General features: G+C 40.9%; 1 protein-coding gene across 4 annotated transcripts in view; it reads right to left on the bottom strand.

The window, feature by feature from the left end:
- The window catches only part of nfat5b (nuclear factor of activated T cells 5b), a 170,455-nt gene that overhangs the window by 94,461 nt on the left and 51,735 nt on the right, over nucleotides 1-24,259 (bottom strand). For all 4 annotated transcript variants that reach the window (XM_080186804.1, XM_080186802.1, XM_080186803.1 and 1 more), the window contains one exon: nucleotides 1,767-1,889. In XM_080186804.1, coding sequence (XP_080042930.1) covers nucleotides 1,767-1,889 — 123 coding nt within the window. The remainder of the gene's footprint in view (nucleotides 1-1,766; nucleotides 1,890-24,259) is intronic.

The raw sequence follows: 24,259 nt of genomic DNA, 5'->3' as shown, positions 1-24,259 counted from the left end.
CTCCTCTGCACTCCCTCCAAGGCCAAAATATCTTTGCGCAGGTGCGGCGCCCAAAACTGCACACAGTACTCCAGCTGCGGCCTCACCAATGCCCTATACAGCTGCAGCAAGACCTCCCTACTTTTACTTTCAATCCCCCTCGCTATGAAGGCCAGCATCCCATTCGCCTTCCTGACCACCTGCTGCACCTGCAAGCTGGGTTTTTGCGACTCATGCACAAGGACCCCGAGGTCCCTCTGCACCGTCGCCTGCTGCAGTTTTTCGCCCCGTAAGTAATAGTCCTTCCTACCATTCTTCCTACCAAAGTGGACCACCTCACACTTGCCAACATTATGCTTTAACTCTCATTTTTATAAAAACAGATAGATAGTTTAATGTGGCTCTTATTTTATACTTTGTAAATCTTACCTATTTGTGTTAGTTGGACATTGTTACACAGATGGTAGCTTACAATACATAAGAACATAAGAAATAGGAGCAGGAGTAGGCCATCTAGCCCCTCGAGCCTGCCCCGCCATTCAATAAGATCATGGCTGATCTGTCGTGGCTCAGTTCCACATTCCCGCCCTGTCCCCATAACCCTTAATCCCCTTGCCTATCAAAAACCTATCAACCCGCGTCTTAAAAATATTGAGCGAGGCAGCCTCCACCACTTCAACAAGCAGAGAATTCCAGAGATTCACCACCCTTTGAGTGAAGAAGTTCCTCCTCAACTCCGTTCTAACCCCCCCCCCCCCCCCTATCTTGAGGCTGTGCTGGCTTTTGACAGCTGCTGATGGCAGATCGTGATACCGGCTTTTAACAGGAAGAGTCCTGCTGGGACAGCCACGATCGCACAAGTAACTTCAAAGACAGGGATGCCGGTACTGCTGCAGAAAGGTTTTGAATTGTGACCATGTGTCATGACTGCAGCTGCCGAACTTGTGCCATGATTGACACTAAGACTCATGATGTATAAATGCCCACTTGTGTTTGTGTTCTATAAGTTTGGTAGTCCCCGTTTCTTCCAAAATTCTGGAATAAACCCCAGAGTTTTGAAATAAAAACCACTGTATTTTGACTCACCAACAGTCTCAGAGGTATTATTTTACCTACAACAATTAGCTTTAAATAGTTTATCAAAAACTACAGTAATTTGAGGGGAAAATAAATTAAGTTAGTTGACAGATTAGCTTCAAAATTCAGACTTACTAAAGGGCAGACTTAGAAATTGAAAATATGGATTAGAGTTTAGTACCAGAAATCTAAAGAAAACAATTTGTTTTGAAAATTTGAATTGATGGTTCTGTAGCAAGGTGGATTAAATATAGGACAGAAACAGCCAATATGCAAAGCAAAGATATTTCCCAAAAGTATGTCAATAATACCTATAAATAACGAATTCTACCATTAAATAGTTTAAGGATATTTTTGGTGCAATATTAATTGTTATTTCAAATTAAGTTTTAAAACAGCTATACTATGTAAAACAAGATTTGCAAGTTCAAAAAATATATACTGCACAATAAGTGCTCATTGAAAAAGTTGCACGTTTTAGGGACCAAGGTAATTTAATGCTGTACCTGGCTATACTTCCAGCACACTCTTTTTTTCCCCACACAGATAATGTAGCTGATTAGAACATTCACTGATTACATTGTGTGATTTTCTGAAAATTAGAGCAGTTCAGCTGTGCCTTGTACTATTGCCAGCAATACATATAATTGCTAGCAATCATACTGGAATTAAAAAAGAAAAAGGAGAAAAAGCTAAATGGTACTGCATACCAGGAGCAACTGCAGCTGAAGAAGGAGATGTTGCCTCACCACCACTTTTCTGGCTCATTGATGCAATACTTGTCCCACTTGTTGGAAGCTGCAGTTCCTTTGGCAGTAGGTCATACACAGATTCTACAAATAAAAAAAAGTTAGTTGAAAATATTAACATTTTTCCAATCTTCACAACTAAATGTAATAACTACCATAGCAGGAATGCACATGATACCCATGTGATGAAAAACCCAAAACAGTGGTTATGGGTTTATAAATTCATATGACAAACTATCTTTCATTAGCACACAAAGATAGCTTGACTACCTGTGTTGTGTAATAAGTATTCTACGTTCCAAGGTTTTGCATGGATTATCTTTTTAGCTGTAATATGATAAATCATTTTTAAGTTGAACACAGTACACACAATGTTTTCACTGACTGCTTAAATCATATTCACACATTAAATTCATTTGTCATATAACTGTCATTCTACAGTAAGAATGTTACAACAATCTTTTTCAACATACTTTAAGAGAATTATTTTCATTCTGTTAATGTAGCATAGAATATGCAAAAAAGGACAGAGCAATAAAATAAGTAATGTCAAAGCAAGATTGGCAGAAGCATAGGAGGTGTACAAAAATGTTTTGAGCAAACTCATCAACTCATCTCAGTTTCTTCCACTATAATTCACTATGTCATTGCAAATTAGTGCTTCAACATGCAGCTTTCTTCATTATAATAAACAGCTCTCATTTTGTTGTAAAATGAGTCAGTATGAGTGTTGGACAGATCTTCTATCAGTTTTTTTTAAGTATTTACATCTGGTTAACTTCTGTGCTCAGCACACAGGGATATTACTGATAGAAAATACTGGGAGAACGTTTTGATATGTTATGTAATAATATTATTGGTACCCAGCAACAAAACCATATGTCAACCTTTTCATTCACATACCATGAATTAACCTCACAGAGTACCTTTGAACAAGCAAGTTAAGAGCTTCAACAAAGATTAAGACCATCCTGCCAACTGCAAGGAGCACTTACAGCCCAATATATTAATTGCTTTATGAACTTACATATAAATTTCACATTATGGAACTAAAGGTCTATATTTGACATCATGAAATGAAAAGTCTATGTTCTGCTTGCAGACCATGTATTGGAAAGATTATTCCCTAACAAATAGGAGCAATGGGTATTATTCATCAGGCAGTTAGTCATTATTTAATCAAATGCCTTGGGTCAGTGGTAGCACTCTCACTTCAGGGAGTCAGAAATTCATTGGTTCTAGTCAAACTCCAGAGACTGCAGCACAGAATCCAAGTGAATCACTACAATATAAAGTGAGTGCTGCACTATTAGAAATGCCCCATCTACCCCTTCAGGTGGATGGAAGCAATCCTGTCAGACTATTTTGAAAAGTAGGAGAGTTCTGCCAGTACACTGGCAAAAGTTCATTCCTCAACAAACCCAACTAAAAAATATATTGTTTGACCATCTATCTCTTCCCCATTTGCATGACTTTTATGCACAAATTGTTTGTTGCACTTCCCTACATTACAACAGTTTAGGAGTGCTGAATGTAAAGTGTTTTAGGACATCCTAAGGACGTGACAAGTATAATATAGTTACAAGTCTTTTCAATTCTTTTTCCATTTAGTTAATTCAGTGTTCTGCCTCCAAGTGAAGTAGAATCTTTAGTAACCACATGAGTGTCATTAGGACAATTTATATCTGCAGTAACTTAAAATTACAAACCTGTAAGTGCAGGTCAGAAAATGGCAAGAAGCAATGATACCATAACTTACGTGGCTACCAGGATTCAGGGATCTGCCTTCTTCCTCCAACGAGAGAGAGCCAAATCTTCTGATCTCCAGATTGTCAGAGACCATACGTATGACTGAAAAACGTGTCAGGATGCTGTAGAAGTCCTGATACACAGGCCAATGTGGCAAGTGCCTGGGGTCTAAACAGCTGGGGTGGGCATTATGCAGTCCATCTATCCACAGGCCTATTAGGTCCATCAAGTGACCACATAAGTACTTTGTTCTGGCATGGTTTTACCAACTGCAGGGAGAGATCCAGGGGCAAGGACCCACAGCTGGCAGTTCTCTAGCACAAGACTTTTTCCTCAGATGGCAATGGAAATCTTGACCTTAGACAATTAGCGCCGCTTCCAGTGCAAAATGGCTGTGGGGACAGCCGGCCATTTGGTGGACAGGCTCCCTGTGGACTTTTAAGTCAGTTGGTGTGGGGGATATAGAACCCTGCAAAACCTAGCCCAATATGTAATGGAGGTTTCTCTGGCTTTGTTTCTAAGATACTCTGCATAGTCTGTGTAGATTAATGATATTGCTCATGTACAAACATACAAATTAGGAACAGGGGTCAGCCAACTGGCCCCTCAAGTCTGCTCCACACTTCAATAAGCTCATGGCTGATCTGATTATAACCTCTTGCTCACCCCCAATAGTTTTTTACGCCTTATTTATCAAGTATCATTCTAGCTTTGCCTTAAAAATATTCAAGGATTCTGCTTCGACTGCCTTTTGATGGGGAAATTCCAAAGAATCACTATCCACAGAGAGAAAAAGTTGTCTTCATTCTTAATTTTTAAACACTGAACCCTCATTCCCAAAATCTCTCTGAAGAGGAAACATCCCCCCCACATCGACCCTGTCAAGATCTGCTAAGATCTTGTGGTTCAATCAAGCTGCCTCTTATTCTTATAAACTCTATCCAATACAAGCAGAGTCTGTCCAACCTTTCTTCAAAGACAACATGCTCATTCCTGGTATTAGTCTCACAAACCTTCTTGGAATTATTTCTAATACATTTACTGCCTTCTTTAAATAAGGAAACAAATGTTGCACACAGCACTCCAGATATGGTCTCACCAGTGACCTGCACACCTGAAGCATAACCTCTTTGTTTTTGCATTCAATCCTCCTCATAACAAACAACAACCTTATACAGCTTTTGTAGTTACTTGCTGGACCTGTATACTAGTCTTTGCAACTCATTCACTAGAACACACAGATCCCTCTGCATCTCAAGAACTCTGCAAACTCCCATCATTTAGAGAATATGCTTCTCTTTCATTCTTTTTGCCAAAACAGACAATTTCACACTTGCCCACATGACAGTCCATTTTCCAGATCTTTGTCCACTCTCAACTTACGCGTATTTGTAGCTTCCTTATGTCCACTTCACATTCTTAATTTCCAACCTATTTTTGTGCCATTAGCAAATGTTGCAACATAACATCAGTCCCATCACCCAAGTCGTTTATATAATTTGCCCCAGCATTGATTCCTGTGGTATGTCACATGCTATATTCTGCCAACCACAGCAAGTAGTCTCACAACACTAGGTTAAAGTCCAATAGGTTTATCTGATAGCACGAGCTTTCAGAGCACCACTCCTTCATCAGGTGAGTGCAGGATTTGTTTCACAAACAGGATATACATAGACACAAACTCAATTACAAGATAATGATTGGAATGCGAGTTTTAATAGGTAATCAAATTTTTACAGGTGCAGACAGTGAGTGTGGAGAGAGGGTTAAGCACAGGTTAAAGAGGTGTGAATTGTCTCAAACCAGGTCAGTTAGTGAGACTTTGCAAGCTCAGGCAAATCGTGGGGGTTACAGATAGTGTGGCATAAATCCAATGGCCACCATGCAGTCGCTCTTCTCTCTTCCTGGCAACACCACATCGTTCTGCCAACCAGTAAAGGACCCATTTATGCCTACTGTTTCCTGCTAGCTAGCCAATTTTCTTCCATGTCAATATATATTCCCCCTTATCTCATGAGCTTTTATCTTCTACAATAACATTTGATGTGTGGCACCTTATCAAATGTCTTCTGGAAATTGGAGTGCAGGACATCCAGTTTCTTCACAGCACATGACTCCTTCAAAAATCTCCAACAGATTATCATAGAATCCCTAGTGCAGAAGGAGGCCATTCAGCCCACTGAGCCTGGAAGTAATTGAAGATTTCACTTTCACAAAACCATGTTGATTCAGAAACAACTAAACTAAATTAGGGCAAAGTGCCCTGCTATAACATTTGCAATAACAGCTTCATTTTTCCAATGCCAGATACGAAGTTGACTAGTCTGATATTTCCTGTCCCCCTCCTTCATACATAAGGCATCATGTGCTACTTTCTAATCTAATGGAACTTTCCCTGAATCTAGGGAATTTTTCAAAGTTAAAACCAAAACTGTTATGTATGTGGGTCTCTCTCTTTAAGACAGTACAGCAGAAGTAAGTCGCTTGAATTGAGGGGCCAATGGAACTGCAAGTGAGCAATCACACCAGAGGACGGAGTACTCCCTCAGGTAGAATCCTCTAGAAGCCATGTTGTAAACATGCAAAGACTGGAGTTGCAGTTTCAGGGCAGCAACTCCTGTAGCAAGTTTTTCTTATCAATAAATACCTTTTGTTGTGAACAAAATCTCAAATTTCTTGATGATGCCATAACAGCCACAAGATAATATATTCATGAGGAAGATTGGATCGGCTGAATGGCACAGTCTACCGGTCTTTATCCAGTTTACTGAAGTTGGAAAAAGAGCGTTACCTTTGGGCAAATAGATTCAGAGTTCGAAACATTGAAACTAAAAAAAAAACGGCCATTCGGTCCTTCAAGCCTGCTCTGCCATTCATTGTGATCATCCAACTCGATAGCCTGATCCTGTCTCAACCCACCTCCCTCCACCACCCCCCACCCCATATCCTTGAATCCTCTTCACCTCAAGTGCTGTATCTAACTGCTTCTTGGAAACGTTCAATGTTTTGGCCTGAACTAATTCCTGTGGTAGTGAGTTCCATAGGCTGACCACTCTCTGGGTGAAGAAATTTCTCCTTATCTCTGTCCTAAACAGTATACCTATATTCTCTGACTCCGACTCCTGGTTCTGGACATACCCACCATCAGGAATATCCTTCTTGCATCTACCATTTCCAATCCTGTTAGAATTTTGTAGGTTTTTATGAGATTCCCCTCTTAATTCTTCTGAACTTCAGCAAAGACAATCATAAGCAACTCAATCTCTCCTCATATGTCAGTCCTGCCATCCTGGGAATCAGTTTAGTAAACCTTCTCTACAGTCCCTCTAGAGCAACAGCATCCTTCCTCAGATAAGGAGACCAAAACTGCACTCAATATTCAAGGGGTGATCTATTCAAGGCCCTGTGTAATTACATCAAGACATCCATGCTCCCATACTTGAATCCTCTCGCTACAAAAGACCAACATAGCATTTGTCTATTTTACTACTGCTGAACCTGCAAGCTTACTTGAGTGTACGAGGGACCATTTCGACATTTCCACTTCATCCCCTACTCTTTCTTTCTTGTCTGCCAATGACTTTTCTTTCCATCTCAATACACTATCCCCACTTCCACGTTTAATTTTACACACTAATATCGCGCGTGGGACTTTGATGAAAGCCTTCTGAAAGTCCAAATAAACCATATCCACTGGCTCCCCCTCATCAACTCTCCTAGTTATATCCTCAAAGAATGCTAATTTATTTATCAAACAAGATTTTCCTTTCATAAATCCATGCTGACTCTGTCCAACCTTGCCACTGTTTTCCAAGTATTTTGCTATAAAATCTTTGATAATGGATTCTAGAATTTTCCCCATTACCGATGTCAGGTTTACTGGTCCATAATTCCCCATTTTCTATCTACTTCTTTGGGGTTATGTTAGCTACCCTCCCTTCTGTAGGGACTGTTCCAGAGTATATAATCTTCGAAGGTGCCCATCAATGTATTCATTGTTTCTTGAGCCACTTCCTTAAGAACTCAGAAATAAATGATCAGGTCCTGGGATTTACCGGCCTTTAACCCCATTGGTTTCCCCAACACCATTTCTCTACTCATATTGATCTCCTTCAGTTCCTTACTGTCAATAAACCCTGTCTTTCCTGGCCAATTTGTATGCCTCTCCTATGGATCTAATACTATCTTAAATTTCCCTTGTAAGCCCTAGTTTGGACACCGTACCCCTTTTAATTTTGCGCCAGACAGGAATAAAAAATTGTTGTAGTTCATCCATGCACTCCTTGAATCTTTGCCATTGCCTATCCACCGCCATCCCTTTAAGTAACATTTCCCAATCTATCATTGCCAACTCGCACCTCATTTCATCGTAGTTTCCTTCATTAAGATTCAGGACCCATGTCTCAGAATCAACTCCGTCACTCTTCAACTTGATGAAAAATTGTATCACGTTATGGTTGCCCCAAGTGGCCTCGCACAACTGGATTGCCAATTATTCCTTTCTCATTACACAATACCCAGTCTAGAGTGGCCTACTCTCTAGTTGGCTCCTCAATGAATTAGTCCAGAAAATCATCCCGTATAAATTGCAGGAATTCCTCCTCTATGGCCCTTTGTTTCACTGCTTATCACTTTTCTTGTTCCTCTTTTCGTCTCTGTTTTTTGTCCTTGTTTCTCCCTCCTCTAAACTCTTGAATAGGTTCCCATCCTCCTGCTAATTTAGTTTAACCCCACTCAGTCCTGCCTAGGTGTAACCCATCCAGTTTGTAATGCTCCCGCCTCCCCTAGAACAAGTCCCAATTCCCCAGAAATCTGAAATTATCCCCCTCATAGCAACACTTCAGCCACATATTCATTAAAAATATTCCATTTCTATTCTGATTAGCATGTGGCACTGATAGTAATCCTGAGATCACTACCTTTGAGGTCCAAATTCTCAACTTTCTTCCTAACTCCCTATATTCTGCTTTTAGGACTTCATACCTTTTTCATTTACCTATGTCATTGCTACCACAACTGGCTGTTCACCCTTCCCCTCCAGAATGTCCTGAAACCTCTTAGAACATCTTTGATCCTAGACCAGGGAGGCAACATACCATCCTAGAGTCTTGTTTGCAGCCAGAGAAATGCCCGTCTATTCCCCCATAACTAATGCAATCTTGCACTTTTCACTCCTCCCCTCTACAGCAGAACCAACCGTAGCTTAACAAGTTTGGCTGCTGCTGTTTTCCCAAGTTGTCATCCCCTCAACAGTCCATCTTTTTTCAGGGAATTCCTGAACTGCGTGCCTCACCTTCTTGCTTTGTCTGCTAGTCACCCATTTCCTTCTTGCCTGGGGAATTTTAGCCTGCAGTGTGACTACCTCTTCATACATGCTATCCATGATACTCTCCATCTTACAGATGCTCCAGTTTCCCCAGCCACCAATTCAGCTCCAAAACCCAGGCTTCCAGGACCGCAGACACTTCCTATACACATGCTGACCCGGGTACTAGAAATGTTCTTGGTTTCCCACATGGAGTACGAGGAGCATATCAAGGCTTGGAGTTCTTCTGACATGATTTTCCCCTTTAAATTAAATTTTTGGAAGATGCTTGACATCAGATTACATCCAATTTTCTGGGGCATTTCATTCCTGCTCCGTGTTATTACCTAATATAACCCTTACAAACCATAAACCACAAAACAAACCTCAAACTATAAGGTAATAAAAGTATGAAACATTTACCTGAGCTTACCCACTACTTATGAATCAGCTCTTTGTCTTGTGTCTTCTACTACTAAAGCAGGACAAGACCATTCTCTGAAGATTTAAAAGTTAGAAAGCAAGGATAAAAAGCACCTTTTTCTCTTCTGCAACAAATTCCCACTCAGCTCCAAATTCTTGACAGCCCCACACTCACTCTGTGGCTGTGTCACACTCAGGATGAGGTCTCTCCCACTGTTCCTGTGCAAATTTCACTGCTTGTTGAGGAAGTGCCAGACCCTGAGGGGCAGTTGAAGTACTAAACGTGGTGTCGTCAGGCAAGGAAACAGATCGGAAATATTTAAAAATGTAATTGTAATTGGAGAGATTAGCTTTAAGAGCAAGGAAAAGCAAAAAAAAACAAATAAAAGGATGATATATCCAGTGTGATGTTAGTGTACCTTTAAGAGTTTTTTTTTAATTATCACAGCCTTAGGTGATGTCATTGTGGGAGGACAGAAAAACTGTGGGTAGGTCGGATGACAAGAGATCAGGTTTCAGTTTGGTTTTGGCTGCAATGTTAGAAGCATAGCTGAAAGAAGCCTCTCTCTCTCTGTTTTTGTTTTGGAAGTTTTACCAGTTAGCTGAAAGCACATCTTGTTTGCCATCCTGCAGTGAAGAATCTATTTTAGTGGCTGCACAGTAAAGGATTTATGTTTTGGTATTTTGGGGAGCTGATGACTATAAGCTGCTTTGAGTTTTTAAGATGATTTGAAATCAGCATTCAATCCAGGAAACTGGACTCCAATATTATGTGAGCTTTAGCCTGTGCAGTGATAAATCTGTTTAAAGGGTTTTGTTATTGGATGTTGGTTTTGATTACAACAATACGCGCACACATAGGTTAAGTATATCCATTATTGTGGTTGTTTTGTTCGATTGTAATTGATAAAAATTCCTGCTAATTTTCTTGCCATACAACTTCACTATATTCTTAAATAAACTTCGTTTGATAAAAGCTCCCTAACAGGTCACTTGAATCGTACCTTAAATTGAACATATCATGCTTGTCCTAGCCAAATTCAACAAAAATTTTGGTTCAGGTGTGCTTCATAAAACACTTTGAAGTTTGAGCTGAACTATAACACCAGCTAGAAGAAAGCTGCATTTCAGATTTAATAAGGAGAAATCTGAGATGAAGTTTTTTAAAAGAAAATATTAGCTGCAGTTAATATGTTCAGAGGCTAAAAAGAGAATAAAGCGAATTAAAGCCTCAAGAGTGCTTTTGTAGATTTCCCAATCCAAACAGGCCCTGCAGCGGGTCCGGGTCTCAACCCCTGTACTGAGGGACTTCCTGCAGAGAAGTTCTGAAGTTTTTGAAGAGGTGAAGACATCTATTTAAAAATAATCCCAACTGAATCCAGGGATGAAATTGACAAAAGGATCAATGTTACAACTGGGAGAGAAAAACAGGCTCTCCATACAGCCAGAAAAATAAAGGGGAAGGGGAAAAGGAGAGATCAACACCTAAAAAAACCCGAAAATGACTAAAAAGAAGAACTGAAAGTAAAATGGATGGTTTCCCATTCTCTTGAATTATAATAAGTTTCCTGAAAGCTGTAACAATGAATTACAGGCAAACAATAAAACTGCAAAAAGTCAGAAAGTGAGGCAAGCCACAGCCAGAAAGTAAGAGTGGAGAACAAAAAAAGGTTAGATAAACTTCACTGAGAACTACAATGTTTGTGACCTTAATCTAAATGAGAAGCAGCCAAGCTGCATCAAAGCCAAGGGGAAAAAAAAAACTAGTCCTGTTAAAAAGGTGAAAGTAACTAGGAAACCTATTAGGCCCAGTAAAAAATCAACACAGCACTCAACCATAAGCAGTGAAGGAACTTGTGGAGTGAAAGCACGAAATGTAAATAAAAAGATAAAAATGGCCAAGAGGAAAAGAACAAGTGGAACTCAGCAACAGTGGTCATAGCTTGAAGAGCCAAGGAAATCCCATGTAATGAATGCTATTAGTTTTGTGATCAGTGAAAGAACAGATCATCTCAGAGTGATGCATCTCAAGGATTGATCCATAGGGGTCACGTATGACATCCTGTATCATCAATTGCAAGAGTCACCGTACTGTTGAAGCAGCTATCATTCATCAGAGTCATACTGGGGATCTTGTAGAGATCCAATCGAATAATCAAACTACCAGTTGTGTGGAAAACACAAATAAGCTTAAGAAATTGGCACAGATGGTGTCAGACCTGTTGGTTTATCTAGAATTTTCTTGGTTTTCCAGCATCCACAGTATTTTACTTTTAAGTGGAACTTAATAAATAATCTGGGTTTTCTACATGCCTCAGCACAGGTTTCTGAATGCCTTGATAATCATCCAAGTGGTTGCAGCAAATTACTAGAATACAGAACAACTCTTCAATGCGAACAACGATCTGCTTGTTACACATCTCGTTACACATTTTATCTAGAGCCAACAAATTGCAAAGATTTGCCTGGTAAATTTGTTACAATTGTTATGTTGTGTTGCCTTGGGTCATCTTAAAATCCAGGCATTAAATGCAATGGGCATTCAAAAATTGTCTAGATTCTCTAATGTGTAGAGTTTATAAACTGAAAAACAGTTGGATTCACTAAGACAATTAAATTGTGTGCTGGCATCTTAATTGGTTTTAAGATTGAAATTTTCTTTTTAAGTAAATAATGTTTTCAGCTTTGGAGTTACAATCATTTCAGCAGGTAGTGAAACTGGAAATTTCATCGACTTCCACTTGATTTGATTTATTATTGTCACGTGTATTAGTATAGTGAAAAGTATTGCTTCTTATGTGCTATAGAGACAAAGCATACCATTCATAGAGAAGGAAACAAGAGAGTGCAGAATATAGTGTTACAGTCATAGCTAAGATGTAGAGAAAGACAACTTGATGCAAGGTAGATTCACTCAAAAGTCTGATGGCAGCAGGAAGGAAGCTGTTCTTGAGTCAGTTGGTATGTATCCTCAAACTTTTGTATCTTTTTCCCGCCAGAAGAAGCTGGAAGAAAGAATGTCCGGGGTCCATGTGGTCTTTTATTATGCTAGCTGCTTTTCTGAGGCAGTGGGAAATGTAGATAGCTTCAATGGATGGGAGGCTGGTTTGCACGATGGACTGGGCTTCATTCACAACCCTTTGTAGTTTTTTGCTGTCTTGGACAAAGCAGGAATCATAAGAACATAAGAACATAAGAAATAGGAGCAGGAGTAGGCCATCTAGCCCTTCGAGCCTGCCCCGCCATTCAATAAGATCATGGCTGATCTGTCGTGGCTCAGTTCCACTTTCCCGCCCTCTCCCCATAACCCTTAATCCCCTCTCTTATCAAGAACCCATCAACCCGCTTCTTAAAAATATTTAGCGAGGCAGCCTCCACCACTTCAACGGGCAGAGAATTCCAGAGATTCACCACCCTTTGAGTGAAGAAGTTCCTCCTCAACTCCGTTCTAAACCGCCTCCCCTTTATCTTGAGGCTGTGCCCCCTAGTCCTACTGTCTTTTACAACCAGAAAGAATGCTTTCTATAGTGCATCGAAGGAAGTTGGAGAGGGTCCTAGCGGCCATGCCCTTAGCCTCCTGAGAAAATAGAGGAGTTGGTAGGCTCTCTTAACTATAGAGTCAGCATAGAGGGACTAGGACAGATTACTGGCGATCTGGACACCTAGAAAATTGAAACTCTCAATCATTTCCACTTCATTCCCGTCGATGTAGACAGGGGCACATCCTCCACTTCCTGAAGTCAATGACTGTCTTCTTCATTTTGTTGACACTAAGGAGAGATTATTGTCGTTGCACCAGTTCGCCAGATTCTCTATCTTATTCTTGTACTCCGTCTCATCATTTTTTGAGGTCCAACAGTGGTGACATCAGCAAACATGAAAATCGAGTTGAAGGGGAATTTGGCCACACTGTCATTGGTGTATAAGGAGGATAGTAAGGGGCTGACGACAGCCTTGTGGGGCACCGGTGTTGAGGATGATCGTGGAGGTGTTGCCTATCCTTACTGATTGCAGTCTGTGGGTTTGGAAGTCTCAGATCTAGTCACAGGAGGAAACAGCCAAGCCCCAGACCTCGAAGTTTGGAGATGAGTTGAGTTTTGTATGATTAATGGTGTTGAAGGCTGAGCTGTAGTCAATAAATAGGAATTTGACATAGGTGCCTTTGTTATCCAGGTGTTCCAAGGGTTGAGTGTACGCCAGGGAGATGGTGGCTGGTGTGGACCTTTCTAAATATTGATCGGAATCTTTATAGGTCGAATATTTCGGATGGGACACTTTTTGTTCAGTGTGTGCAGGAGGGTTTCCTGACACAATATATGGATAAGCCAACAAGAGGTGGGGCCACATTGGATTTGGTACTGGGTAATGAAACAGGCCAATCTAAGCGTTAGATTTGTTTTTGGGAGAGCACTTTGGAGATAGTGACCACAATTTGGTGTCCTTCATTATTGCAATGGAGAGAGGTAGAGTCACACAGCAGGGCAAGGTTTTTAATTGGGGCCGGGGTAATGAAGAAGCAATTAGGCAAGAATTAGGGAGCATAAGATGGGAACAGAAACTGTCAGGTATGGGCACAAACAAAAAGCAGAGCTTGTTCAAGGAACAGTTACTGCGCGTCCCTGATAGGTAAATCCCTGTCAGGCAGGGAGGAAATGGCTGAGTGAGGGAACCATGGTTCACAAAGGAGATTGAATGTCTTGTCAAGAGGGAAATGGAAGCGTATGTAAGGATGAAAATACAAGGTTCAGTTGGGTCACTTGAGGGTCATGAGGTAGCTCGGAATGAATTAAAAAAGGGGCTTAGGAGAGCTCGGAGGGGGAAATGAGAAGTCCTTGGTGGGTCGGATAAAGGAAAACCTTAAGGCATTTTACTCGTGTGAGAAATAAAAAAACGACCGTGGTGAGGTTAGGGCCAGTCAAAGATAGTAGTGGGAACTTGTGCATGGAGGCAGAAGGGATAGGTGAGGCGTCGAACAAATACTTTTCTTCAGTGTTCACTAAGGAGAGGGGCCATGTTTTTGATGATGAGTACGTGATACAGGCTGATAGGATGGAGGAGGTAGATGTTCTGACAGAAGATGTATTAGCAATTTTGAAAAACCTGAGGGTCGATAAGTCTCTTGGGCGAGATGGGATACATCCTAGGCTACCTTGGGAGGCAAGAGATGAGATTGCAGAGCCTTTAGCTTTGATCTTTGGGTTCTCACTGTCCACAGGGATTGTAAAAAGTCTGACAACACCAGGTTTAAGTCCAACTGATTTATTTAATAGTACACTCAAACCTGGTGTTGTCAGACTTTTTACTGTGTTTACCCCAGTCCAACGCCAGCATATCCACATCACAGGGATTGTGCCAGAGGACTGGAGAATGGCAAATGTTGTTCCTCTCTTCAAGAAAGGAAACAGAAATGACCCTGGTAACTATAGGCCAATGAGTCTTACTTCGGTGGTTGGTAAGTTAATGGAAAAGATCCTGAAGGATAGGATTTATGACCATTTGGAAAGATGCAGCTTAATCTGGGATAGTCAGCATGGTTTCGTGAGGGGTAAGTCCTGCCTCACAAATTTGATTGAATTCTTTGAGGTGGTAACTAAGTGTGTAGACGAAGTGCAGTTGATGTTGTATACATGGATTTTAGTTTGATAAGGTTCCCCATGGTAGACTCATGAAAAGAGTAAGGAGGTGTCGGATAGAAGGAAATTTGGCCGATTGGATACGTAACTGGCTGTCTCATAGAAGACAGAGGGTAATGGTGGAAGGAAAATTTTCAGGCTGGAGGCCAGTTGCCTGCGGTGTACCAAAGAGATCAGTGCTGGGTCCTCTGCTATGTGATTTTTATCAATGACTTGAAGAGGGGGCTGAAGGGTGGGTTAGTAAATTTGCTGATGACACCATGATTGGTGGAGTAATGGATGAGGTGGAGGGCTCTTGCAGGCTGCAAAGAGACATTAATAGGATGCAGAGCTGGGCCAAAAAGTGGCAGATGGAGTTTAACCCTGATAAGTGCAAGGTGATTCATTTTGGTAGGACAAGCTTGAATGCTGATTACAGGGTCAATGACAGGGTACTGAACAATGTGGAGGAACAGAGAGATCTTGGGGTTCAAATCCACAGATCTCTGAGGGCTGCCACTCAAGTGGATAGAGCTGTGAAGGCGGCTTATGGCGTGTTAGTGTTTATTAACGGGGGTTTGAGTTTAAGAGCCGTGGGGTTATGCTGCAACAATACAGGACCTTGGCGAGACCACATTTGGAATATTGTGTGCAGTTCTGGTCACCTCACTCTGAGGAGGATGTGGAAGAATTGGAGAGAGTGCAGAGGAAATTTATGAGGATGCTGCCTGGTTTGGAGAGTAGGTCTTATGAGGAAAGGTTGAGGGAGCTGCGGCTTTTCTCTTTAGAGTGGGAGGAGGATGAGGGGCGACTTGAGATTTATAAGTGATGATGGGGATAGACAGACTGGACACGCAGAGACTATTTCCTCGGGTGGAAGTAGCTGTTACTAAGGGGCATAACTATAAGAACATAAGAAATAGGAGGAGTAGGCCAACTAGCCCTTCGAGCCTGCCCCGCCATTCAATAAGATCATGGCTGATCTGTCGTGGCTCAGTTCCACATTCCCGCCCTCTCCCCATAACCCTTAATCCCCTCTCATCAAAAACCCATCAACCCGCGTCTTAAAAATATTTAGCGAGGTAGCCTCCACCACTTCAACGGGCAGAGAATTCCAGAGATTCACCACCCTTTGAGTGAAGAAGTTCCTCCTCAACTCCATTCTAAACCACCCCCCCCCCTTTATCTTGAGGCTGTGCCCCCTAGTCCTACTATCCTTTCTGACATATGAAAAGTACAAAAACATATGAAAACATATGAAAAGTACAAAAACGTGTGTTGTCCAAAACAAAAATGGAAATCTGATGAGGGCAAAACCCTTACTGAACTCTACTGAAAAATACAAGTGGGAGATAGAGAGTGGTTGGGGTGTGGAATGCACTGCCTGCTGTGATAGTGGAGTTGGACACTTTAGGAACTTTCAAGTGGTTATCGGAAAGGCACAAGGACCACACCGGAATGATGGGAAATGGGATATCTTGATCTTGGGCTCGGATATAGCTCGGCATAACATCAAGGGCCGAAGGGCCTGTACTGTGCTGTACTGTTCTATGTTCCAGGCAACATAGTGGATGCAGGCAATCTGGGGGGCCAGAATTGATTCACGCCATGACCAACCTTTTTGAAGCACTTAATAATAATGGATCTCAGAGCCTCTGAACAATAGTCATAAAGGCACACTGCCTAGCTTTTCTTTGATACTGGGATGATGGTCATCTTCTTGAAGCAGATAGGGAGCTCAGGTTGTTTTAAAGAGAGGTTAAAGGTGTCTGCAAATACCCCCGCCAGCTGGTCCACGCAATATCTGAGTGCTCATCCAGGCCAGTCACTATCCGTGGGTTGATTTTCAAGAAGGCTGCTCTGACATCTGCAAGGGTGACCATGGATATGGGTTGAGCTGAGGCTGGTTCATAAATGATCCATATTGCCAGTAGATCCAGTATTGTAACTGTACTGGAACAGCTTGGCTAGGAGAACAGGTTTTTGGTGCACAAGTCTTCAGTACTACTGCTGGAATATTGTTAGGACCCATCGCATTTGCAATACCTTCAGCATTTCTTGATATCACAGAGTGAGTCGAATTGACTGAAGGCTGGTATGCGCAATTTTTGGGGACCTCTGGAGGAGGCAAAGATGGAGCATCCACTCATAGTTCTGGCAAATGTTGCAAATATATATCTCATCCTTTGCACTGATGTGCTCGGCTCCTCCATTATTGAGGATGGGAACATTTGTGGAGCCTCTTCCTCCAGCGAGTTGTTTAATTGTCCACCACCATTCATGGCTAGATGTGGCAGGACTGCAGAGCTTGGATCTGATCCATCAGATGTGGAGTTGCTTAGCTCTGTTTATTATTTGCTACTTATGCTCTTTGGCATGCTACTAGTCCTGCGTTGCATCTTCACCTGGTTGACATCTCATTTTTAGGGATGCCTGGTGTTGCTCCTGACATGCCATCTTGCACTTTGCATTGGACCTGGACTGATCCCCCGGGTTGGTGATAATAGCAAAGTGGGGGATAATGTTGAGCCACGTAGTGGAGTACATTCTGCTACTCCTGATGATCCACTGTGTGCCTATGAATGCTCATTTTTGAGTCGTTAGATCTGTTCAAAGTCTATCTCATTTAGCACCATGGTCGTGTGACAGAACACGATGGAGGGTATCCTCATTGCGAAGATGGGACTTGGTCTCCACAAGGACTGTGTGGTGGTCACTCCTCTCAACACTGTCGTGGATAGATGCATCTGCAGCAGGCAGGCAGGGTGAGGACAAGTTCAATAGGTTTTCCCCCTTTTATCATGAATTGATCCCATCAACCAGAGTTGTGTTTTAGTTTCTTTATTTTTTCACGGGATGTGGGCACCGCTGGCATTTCTTACCTATCCACGATTATCCTATAACTCTGCTGCAAGAATTAGTGCCTATTACAAAGAGTTCTATTGCAGGTATGCTGTCTTTTGGATAAGACATTATACCAGGGCCTCATCCGACTGTTGGATATATATACACAAGATTTCACTGCACCAAAGAGCAGAGAATTCTCCAAATGTAAAAGTCAACTTTTCCCCCTCAACTAATATCAACTTTAATTTTCAGTGTGTACAGAGACTACTAAAAAATTAATTGACTGTGAAGCACTTTGGGATATCCTGCGCATGTGAAAGGATACCACACAAATTCTAGGTCTTTGTTATTCTTCACCTTTCAAAGACAGCAGCTGGTGGGCTTGATCCGAAGTTCACTTCAATGCCACTGAATTTGTGGAGTGCTGTTAAACTAAATGAAGCATATCAAAAATTTCTTCAGCATCTTTGCATTACCTTCAAATATTAAAGGTTAAAAAAGGCTGTTGGGAACATGACAGTAGATTGCAAATAGGTGTTTCACAAAACATGTTCAAATCACCGGAAGCATATCAAAAATTGTGTAAGATTCTACTCGTTCTTTCTCACTATCCTCCATAACAACTTTCATTGAACTTCCAAAGGGTCACCATTTGTGGAATGTGCTTCAAGACAATTCAAGGTTTAAGGTTTCAATCGAATGCAAAATGATCTAATGCGTTCTGGAAAAAGGTGTCCATGCATATATGAACTGTTAGCAGTATTAGGTTTAGTTGAGATACTACTGACAGGTGTAGCCAACCTACATTTATTGTAACAATGCTCACATGAATAATGACCATTTGAGAAAGATACCACGGATATCCTAACTCAAATCAGTGTCTTCAGGACAGAAAAGAGGAGGAATAGTTTCAATAAAACCAAATATTATGCCACAGCTTCAATATCATGTTATTAGCTTTGACTAAATCATAAGTAGCATTTTCCTCTACTTGAGGAGACAATCTCCCACCACCCACTTTTTAGATGTGTTGAGCCTACTGATATGCATCAGTGTTTGGAGTTCAACAATTCCATTAGACTTAGTTAAAATCTTCATTTATATTTAAAAAATAAAGTTATTCACAGCCTACTAATATTTACACTATCACTCCAACTCACAGACCAGTGAAATATTTAGAGAATGCAGTAACTGAATGGCTCCTTGCCAGGAACTATGCAAACATAAATAAATGCCACAGCTAGTATTATCTTAGAAAGGAATTATTCTTTGTTCACATAACAGTGCTTTTTGTTTGAAAACATTCCTTCACAATGTACAAACTCAGCAGTTATCCTTTCTTCTCTCTCTCATCCCCACCCCTCTAAAAACACCTAAAATGGAGCTGTCTCAAAGTACACTTGGCCCAATGCAACCAAAGGTCATTCAAAGGCAATCACAGAAAACAACTTACTGCTAACTGGTTGAGGAAACACTAACATGCTGATAACATCAGCATACATGAATAGTATATCTGAAATACTTTAAATTATGAGCTTAGAGAGAATTTTTAACTATTCATAAAATAAAATCATATTAAACTATCCTAACCCAGAAGTAATTTAGGTTTTAACTGATTTGCTTTATAATGGGATTGAGTTTAATAAACTCAGTTACAGCTCTGTTCACTGATGTAAATGGAGGCTAAATAATTGTTTTTTTCCTCTAAAAAGTAGGTTTTCTGTGTGCCAAGTCTAACCAAAATGTTTAAAATTAACGTCTTTTTTAAAAGTTCTTACATAAACGTAATGAAGCGAGAACCATCAGTTAATACACTGTATTGGTCAAAGTATTCTAAACATTGCTTGGATCGTTTGCAACTGAAGTGCTGAGTTTGATTCCAAGCAGCACTTCCTCTCCCAAATCCCCTCAAATCAAGAAAAAAGCTTAGTTACAATTCCACCCCTTCCCAAGCTCATCTGCTACTGAAAACCTCACAGTCAATTTTAGATATGATTTGTCTCACGTTCTGATTAGTCTTCCATCTACCAACCTCGATCTTCAGTTCAAGAGCAATTCATGTACATGTATCACGTTTGTGCGTGGTGATTGATGTATGTTCTCTTCCAATCCTCAAATAATACAAATTTAAAATTCTTAGCCTGGTTTGTTAAATTCCCCTTATCCCTCTTCATCTCAGCTGATCTATTATGCATTCTCCATTTTCTGTAATGGCTGTGTTTTGAGCTGTATTTCCTTGCCTAAACATCCCTCTCCTCAAGTTGGTTTTTAAAATCTAGGGTCATCGCCCATCCTAATAGAATTTTAAGAAGCTCAGTGCTGTTTTGTCTGTGACCATTCCTGGGAAGCACTAAGCTGACAGCTGTTGCATTATTTATATGCTGTACTGGCTCAAATCTTATTAGCTGCACGTGATGTTGTATTCAAATCTGTTGTATAGAAAAGTATTACGTAGAGTTACGTCATCTGTACATGCATATTCACTATCTGTTGTGATATCAAGGAGAAGTGAAGGAAACATTAAGTCAAGCAAGTCATTGGGCATCGTTCTCATAACTTACTGATCACCAATTCACAACTTACTGAACAGTTTATTGTAATTGTAAAAGTTTCAATCCATCAATATCCTTTTATGTAGTATGATGATTGAAATGCATACAGCCACTCAAAGGCCAAAATCTTCCAAGGAGTGAAATCAAATTCAAATTTATCCAAAATGCAGCATGCTCTTCATATGCTGGATCAATGTGTGAAGACGGACTATACCCCCCATTTTTTTTTACAGCATTAGCTGCTGCATTCTGGCAAATAAAACATTTAAATGTCCCAAAACCTGCTTAAAAAGCTATGGAGAGAAGATGATTGGGTAAGGAGATATAGGATGGATAAAGGTATGAAAGAAGGGTGAGTGAGGTTAAGCTGGTGGAGTAGCAGTTGGGGAGAGGGGCTGTCAGGGTTAAAAACTTACACATCTCCTCCTGACATTTTTTTTTCACGTGTTCTAAGTGGGGTAAAAATTTTCACAGATTCATGATGTCTTCAATGAAGTAATTCCCCCTGATTTCTATTTTAAATCTAGAAACAATTAGCCTAAAATTAGGGCCTCTTGTTCCAGAATGTCCCATAGGCAAAGCATCTGCTCTAGTCAATCCCCTTTAGCATCTTATATACCTCAGTTTGATCTCATTCTTCTAAACTCCAGCAAATACAAGCCTCAGCTGCTTTCATAAAACAAGTCTTCATCCCTGGAATCAATCTAGTGAATCTTCACTGAACTGCCTCTAATACATTTACATCATTCCTCAAATAAGGGGACCAAAACTGTGCACAGTAATCCAGATGTGGTACTAATGCACTATTCAGATGCAACAGCATTTCTCTACTTTTATACTCTATTCCATTAGCAATGAATGCCAAAATTCCATTTGCCTTCCTTGAAGTAGCAGCAGCAGAGCGCACTATTGCGTGCACTGCAGCAATTCACCAAAGATCCTTAGACAGCACCTTTCAAACCCACAACCATTTCCATCTAGGGCAAGGGCAGCACCTACATGGGAACACCACCACCTGTAGATTCCCCTCCAAGCCATTCGGCATCCTGATTTGGAAATATATTGCCATTCCTTCGCAGTCACTAGATCAAAATCCTGGAGTCCACTCCCTAACAACATTGTGGGTCAACTCACAGCACATGGCTGCAGCTCACCACCACCTACTCAAGGGCAACTAAGGATGGGCAATAAATGCTGGCCAGCCAGTAACAACCTTGTCCTATGAATGAACTAAAAAAAAACAAGTTCAATTCCAGCCTTGGGTGACCATGTGTAGTTTGCACATTCTCGCCATGTTTGCATGCATTTCCTCTGGGTGCTCTGGTTTCCTCCTACAGTCTAAGGACTGAATCCCTGTGACACACCACTAGTTACAGCTTTCCAAACAGAAAAAGACCCATTTATCCCCACTCTCTGCTCTCCGTTCATTGGCCAATCCTCAATCCAAACTAATATATTACCCCAACCCTGTGAGATCTTATCTTGTATATTAATCTTTTGTGTGGCACCTTATCAAATGCCTTCTGGAAGTCCAAATACACTAAATCTACAGGACTCCCATTATCCACTTTGCTCGTTATATCTTCAAAGAACACTAGCAAATTAGTGAAACACAATTTAATGTGCTTTTCAATACATCTGTTTTGTCAGGTTTCTGCCACTGATTGGAGAGACCAAAGCTGAAGTTGGTAGGGAACTGCCAAAGCAGCATTCCATTTTTGGAATGTCACTGGTGCATGATGATCAGATGAACAACAGCAATGAAATATTTGTTGAATGCTTTAAGGATCAAACGGAAGTTGAATGCAAGGCAGGCCAGGTAGATGAGGCAAGTCAAATGCCTGAAGTATAATCATAAATCACTTGGCATTTTACAGCAATTCATCAGTTTCATTTTTTTTAATTAAAACTATCCTAGCCACAAATTGAGAAATTTATTCAAGTGAGTTTCACAACCTGCCAGTGGAATTTGAGTTCATTGCTCATCAGATATAATAATTACTAACTCTACTGTCACACTTATAAAGGTTGAGCTCCAAAATGAAGAACAAAATTAGGAATAACAATGCCTAAAAACTTTGCAGTGATTGAAAGTGAATGCTTTATTGGTCTTGATATGGTACTGTGGCAATTGCTTGAATAAACAATCACATGACTTTCTGCTTGATTACACAATTAATGATACATGAAGTACAGCTTAAGACATTATTTAAGTTCCATTGCCTTTTGGCAAGTTCATTGGGACTGCAGAAGAATGTGTAAATTTCACACTATTCAAAAGGAAGGTCAGTATTTCATAATCCAGAAAATGATCAAGGCCTCGAAATACATCAAATTATGAGATAGTTGGAATACATGAACCAAATATTCCTGACCTTTACTCAAAGTGGAAAATACTGTAAATACTCAGCAGCACGATCTTCATCTATGGAGAGTGAAGCAGGTAAAGGTCATGGACCCTAAATAAGATTTCCAACATCCACATTATTTTCCTTTTCATCATAGATTTATTTTTAAATTAAAATCTATTGGTGTTGGCAAAATCTCACATGTTTAGTACCATGAGTGCAAATTAAAATGTGCTCAGAAGCATAGCTGCACATTTCCTGCAGACTAACGTATGCACCTTTTTGACAAAATATGTTACCTCCAAGCAACATTACATAGCTGGGAGAGCACCTGAAGGAGTATAACATGCATTAGTTAAAAATCCAGTATACTGATTTTAAAATACGAGTTTAATGCAGCAATTCATGAGAGGAGGAGAAAAAGGATAACATCTTCTCCATTCCACTTAAAGGAATGCCTTTAAATAATAGAGCCATAAAATTGTCTGTCATAAAGTGTCTTTGTTCATTCAGAAGCCATTTCTCTACATATGCTGTTTTAGGTTGGATTCCAGGAGCCCGATGTCATAAGCCAACTGCTGACATTTGTACCATTTAACCAGCTCCTTGATCCCAACAAATTGCTAGGTGCAGTCATTTGTGGATTTATATATTGCTGCCAGGCCATGGGAGTTGGTAACTTAGATATTGTGGCCCATCAGTTGCAAACTTCCTCCAAACCAAACCACAAAATTGCTGGCAAAAAAGCAGTGTTGCACCAATTTTCCACACATTGCGTGAAAACACCTGTTCAGTCGTTTGCTTTAAACCTCCAATTGTGAGGAGCTGCTGGTACAAATCTTTGCCAATTTATACAGAGGTTCTAATGCAGTTAACCATCAGTCACAATTAACCTCAAGTCAGAATTGTTCAAATCATAAACATATGATTTAGACTTGACCACTTGTAGCCAGATAAACTTCACTATGAGCAGAATTTTTCTAACGATGGCGTTTCCCACTCCACCACCTGAAAATGTCAGCAAGAACGCTTCCACGCTGATACCAGCTGTCCCACACCATTTAAGCCTCAACTGGCAATAGTTGAGGCTGCCTCGGGAGCAAGTCCTGCTTCAAAGAGCTGCCGGCCAATCCGATTGGTCTGCATTTCAATGCCAGCAGCAATAGTGGTCTCAGCTGCAAGAAGTCCCCAGATTCAAAGTCCCAGAATCCAGAACCAGATAGGTTGGCGTGATCTCATGGTGAAATGAGGTGGTGATGCACGGGAACATGGGAAGTCAGGTCTTGATAGAGTGACCAGGGAGAAGAGCACCCTTTGGGGGCAGACCTTTTGTCCAATGTAGAAAGGGGGCATTGCAAGAGACACACCTCCCCTTCAAACTCAAGACCGAAGCACGGTGACTTGTGGGCTTCCCCTACTCTGGAAATTGAACCCAGGCATGAAACAGCCCTTGTGATCATTAATTGCTCACTCATGCACTGAAAGTGGGCAGGGCAAACCAGTCTGCAAACCTGCAGGGGAGGGACTGTAAAATTCTGCCAGATCATTCTACCTTGCATTCATACTGTACTTTCCAGTCTGTCATGCTTTTTAGCTAGTTAACTACACTTGCAGCATC

Source organism: Carcharhinus amblyrhynchos, chromosome 4, assembly GCF_965287045.1.
Source record: "Carcharhinus amblyrhynchos chromosome 4, sCarAmb.v2.hapA, whole genome shotgun sequence".
NCBI classification, from domain to species: domain Eukaryota; kingdom Metazoa; phylum Chordata; class Chondrichthyes; order Carcharhiniformes; family Carcharhinidae; genus Carcharhinus; species Carcharhinus amblyrhynchos.
Note: the sequence above shows the minus strand (reverse complement) of the source record. Positions and strands in the feature narration are given on the sequence as shown.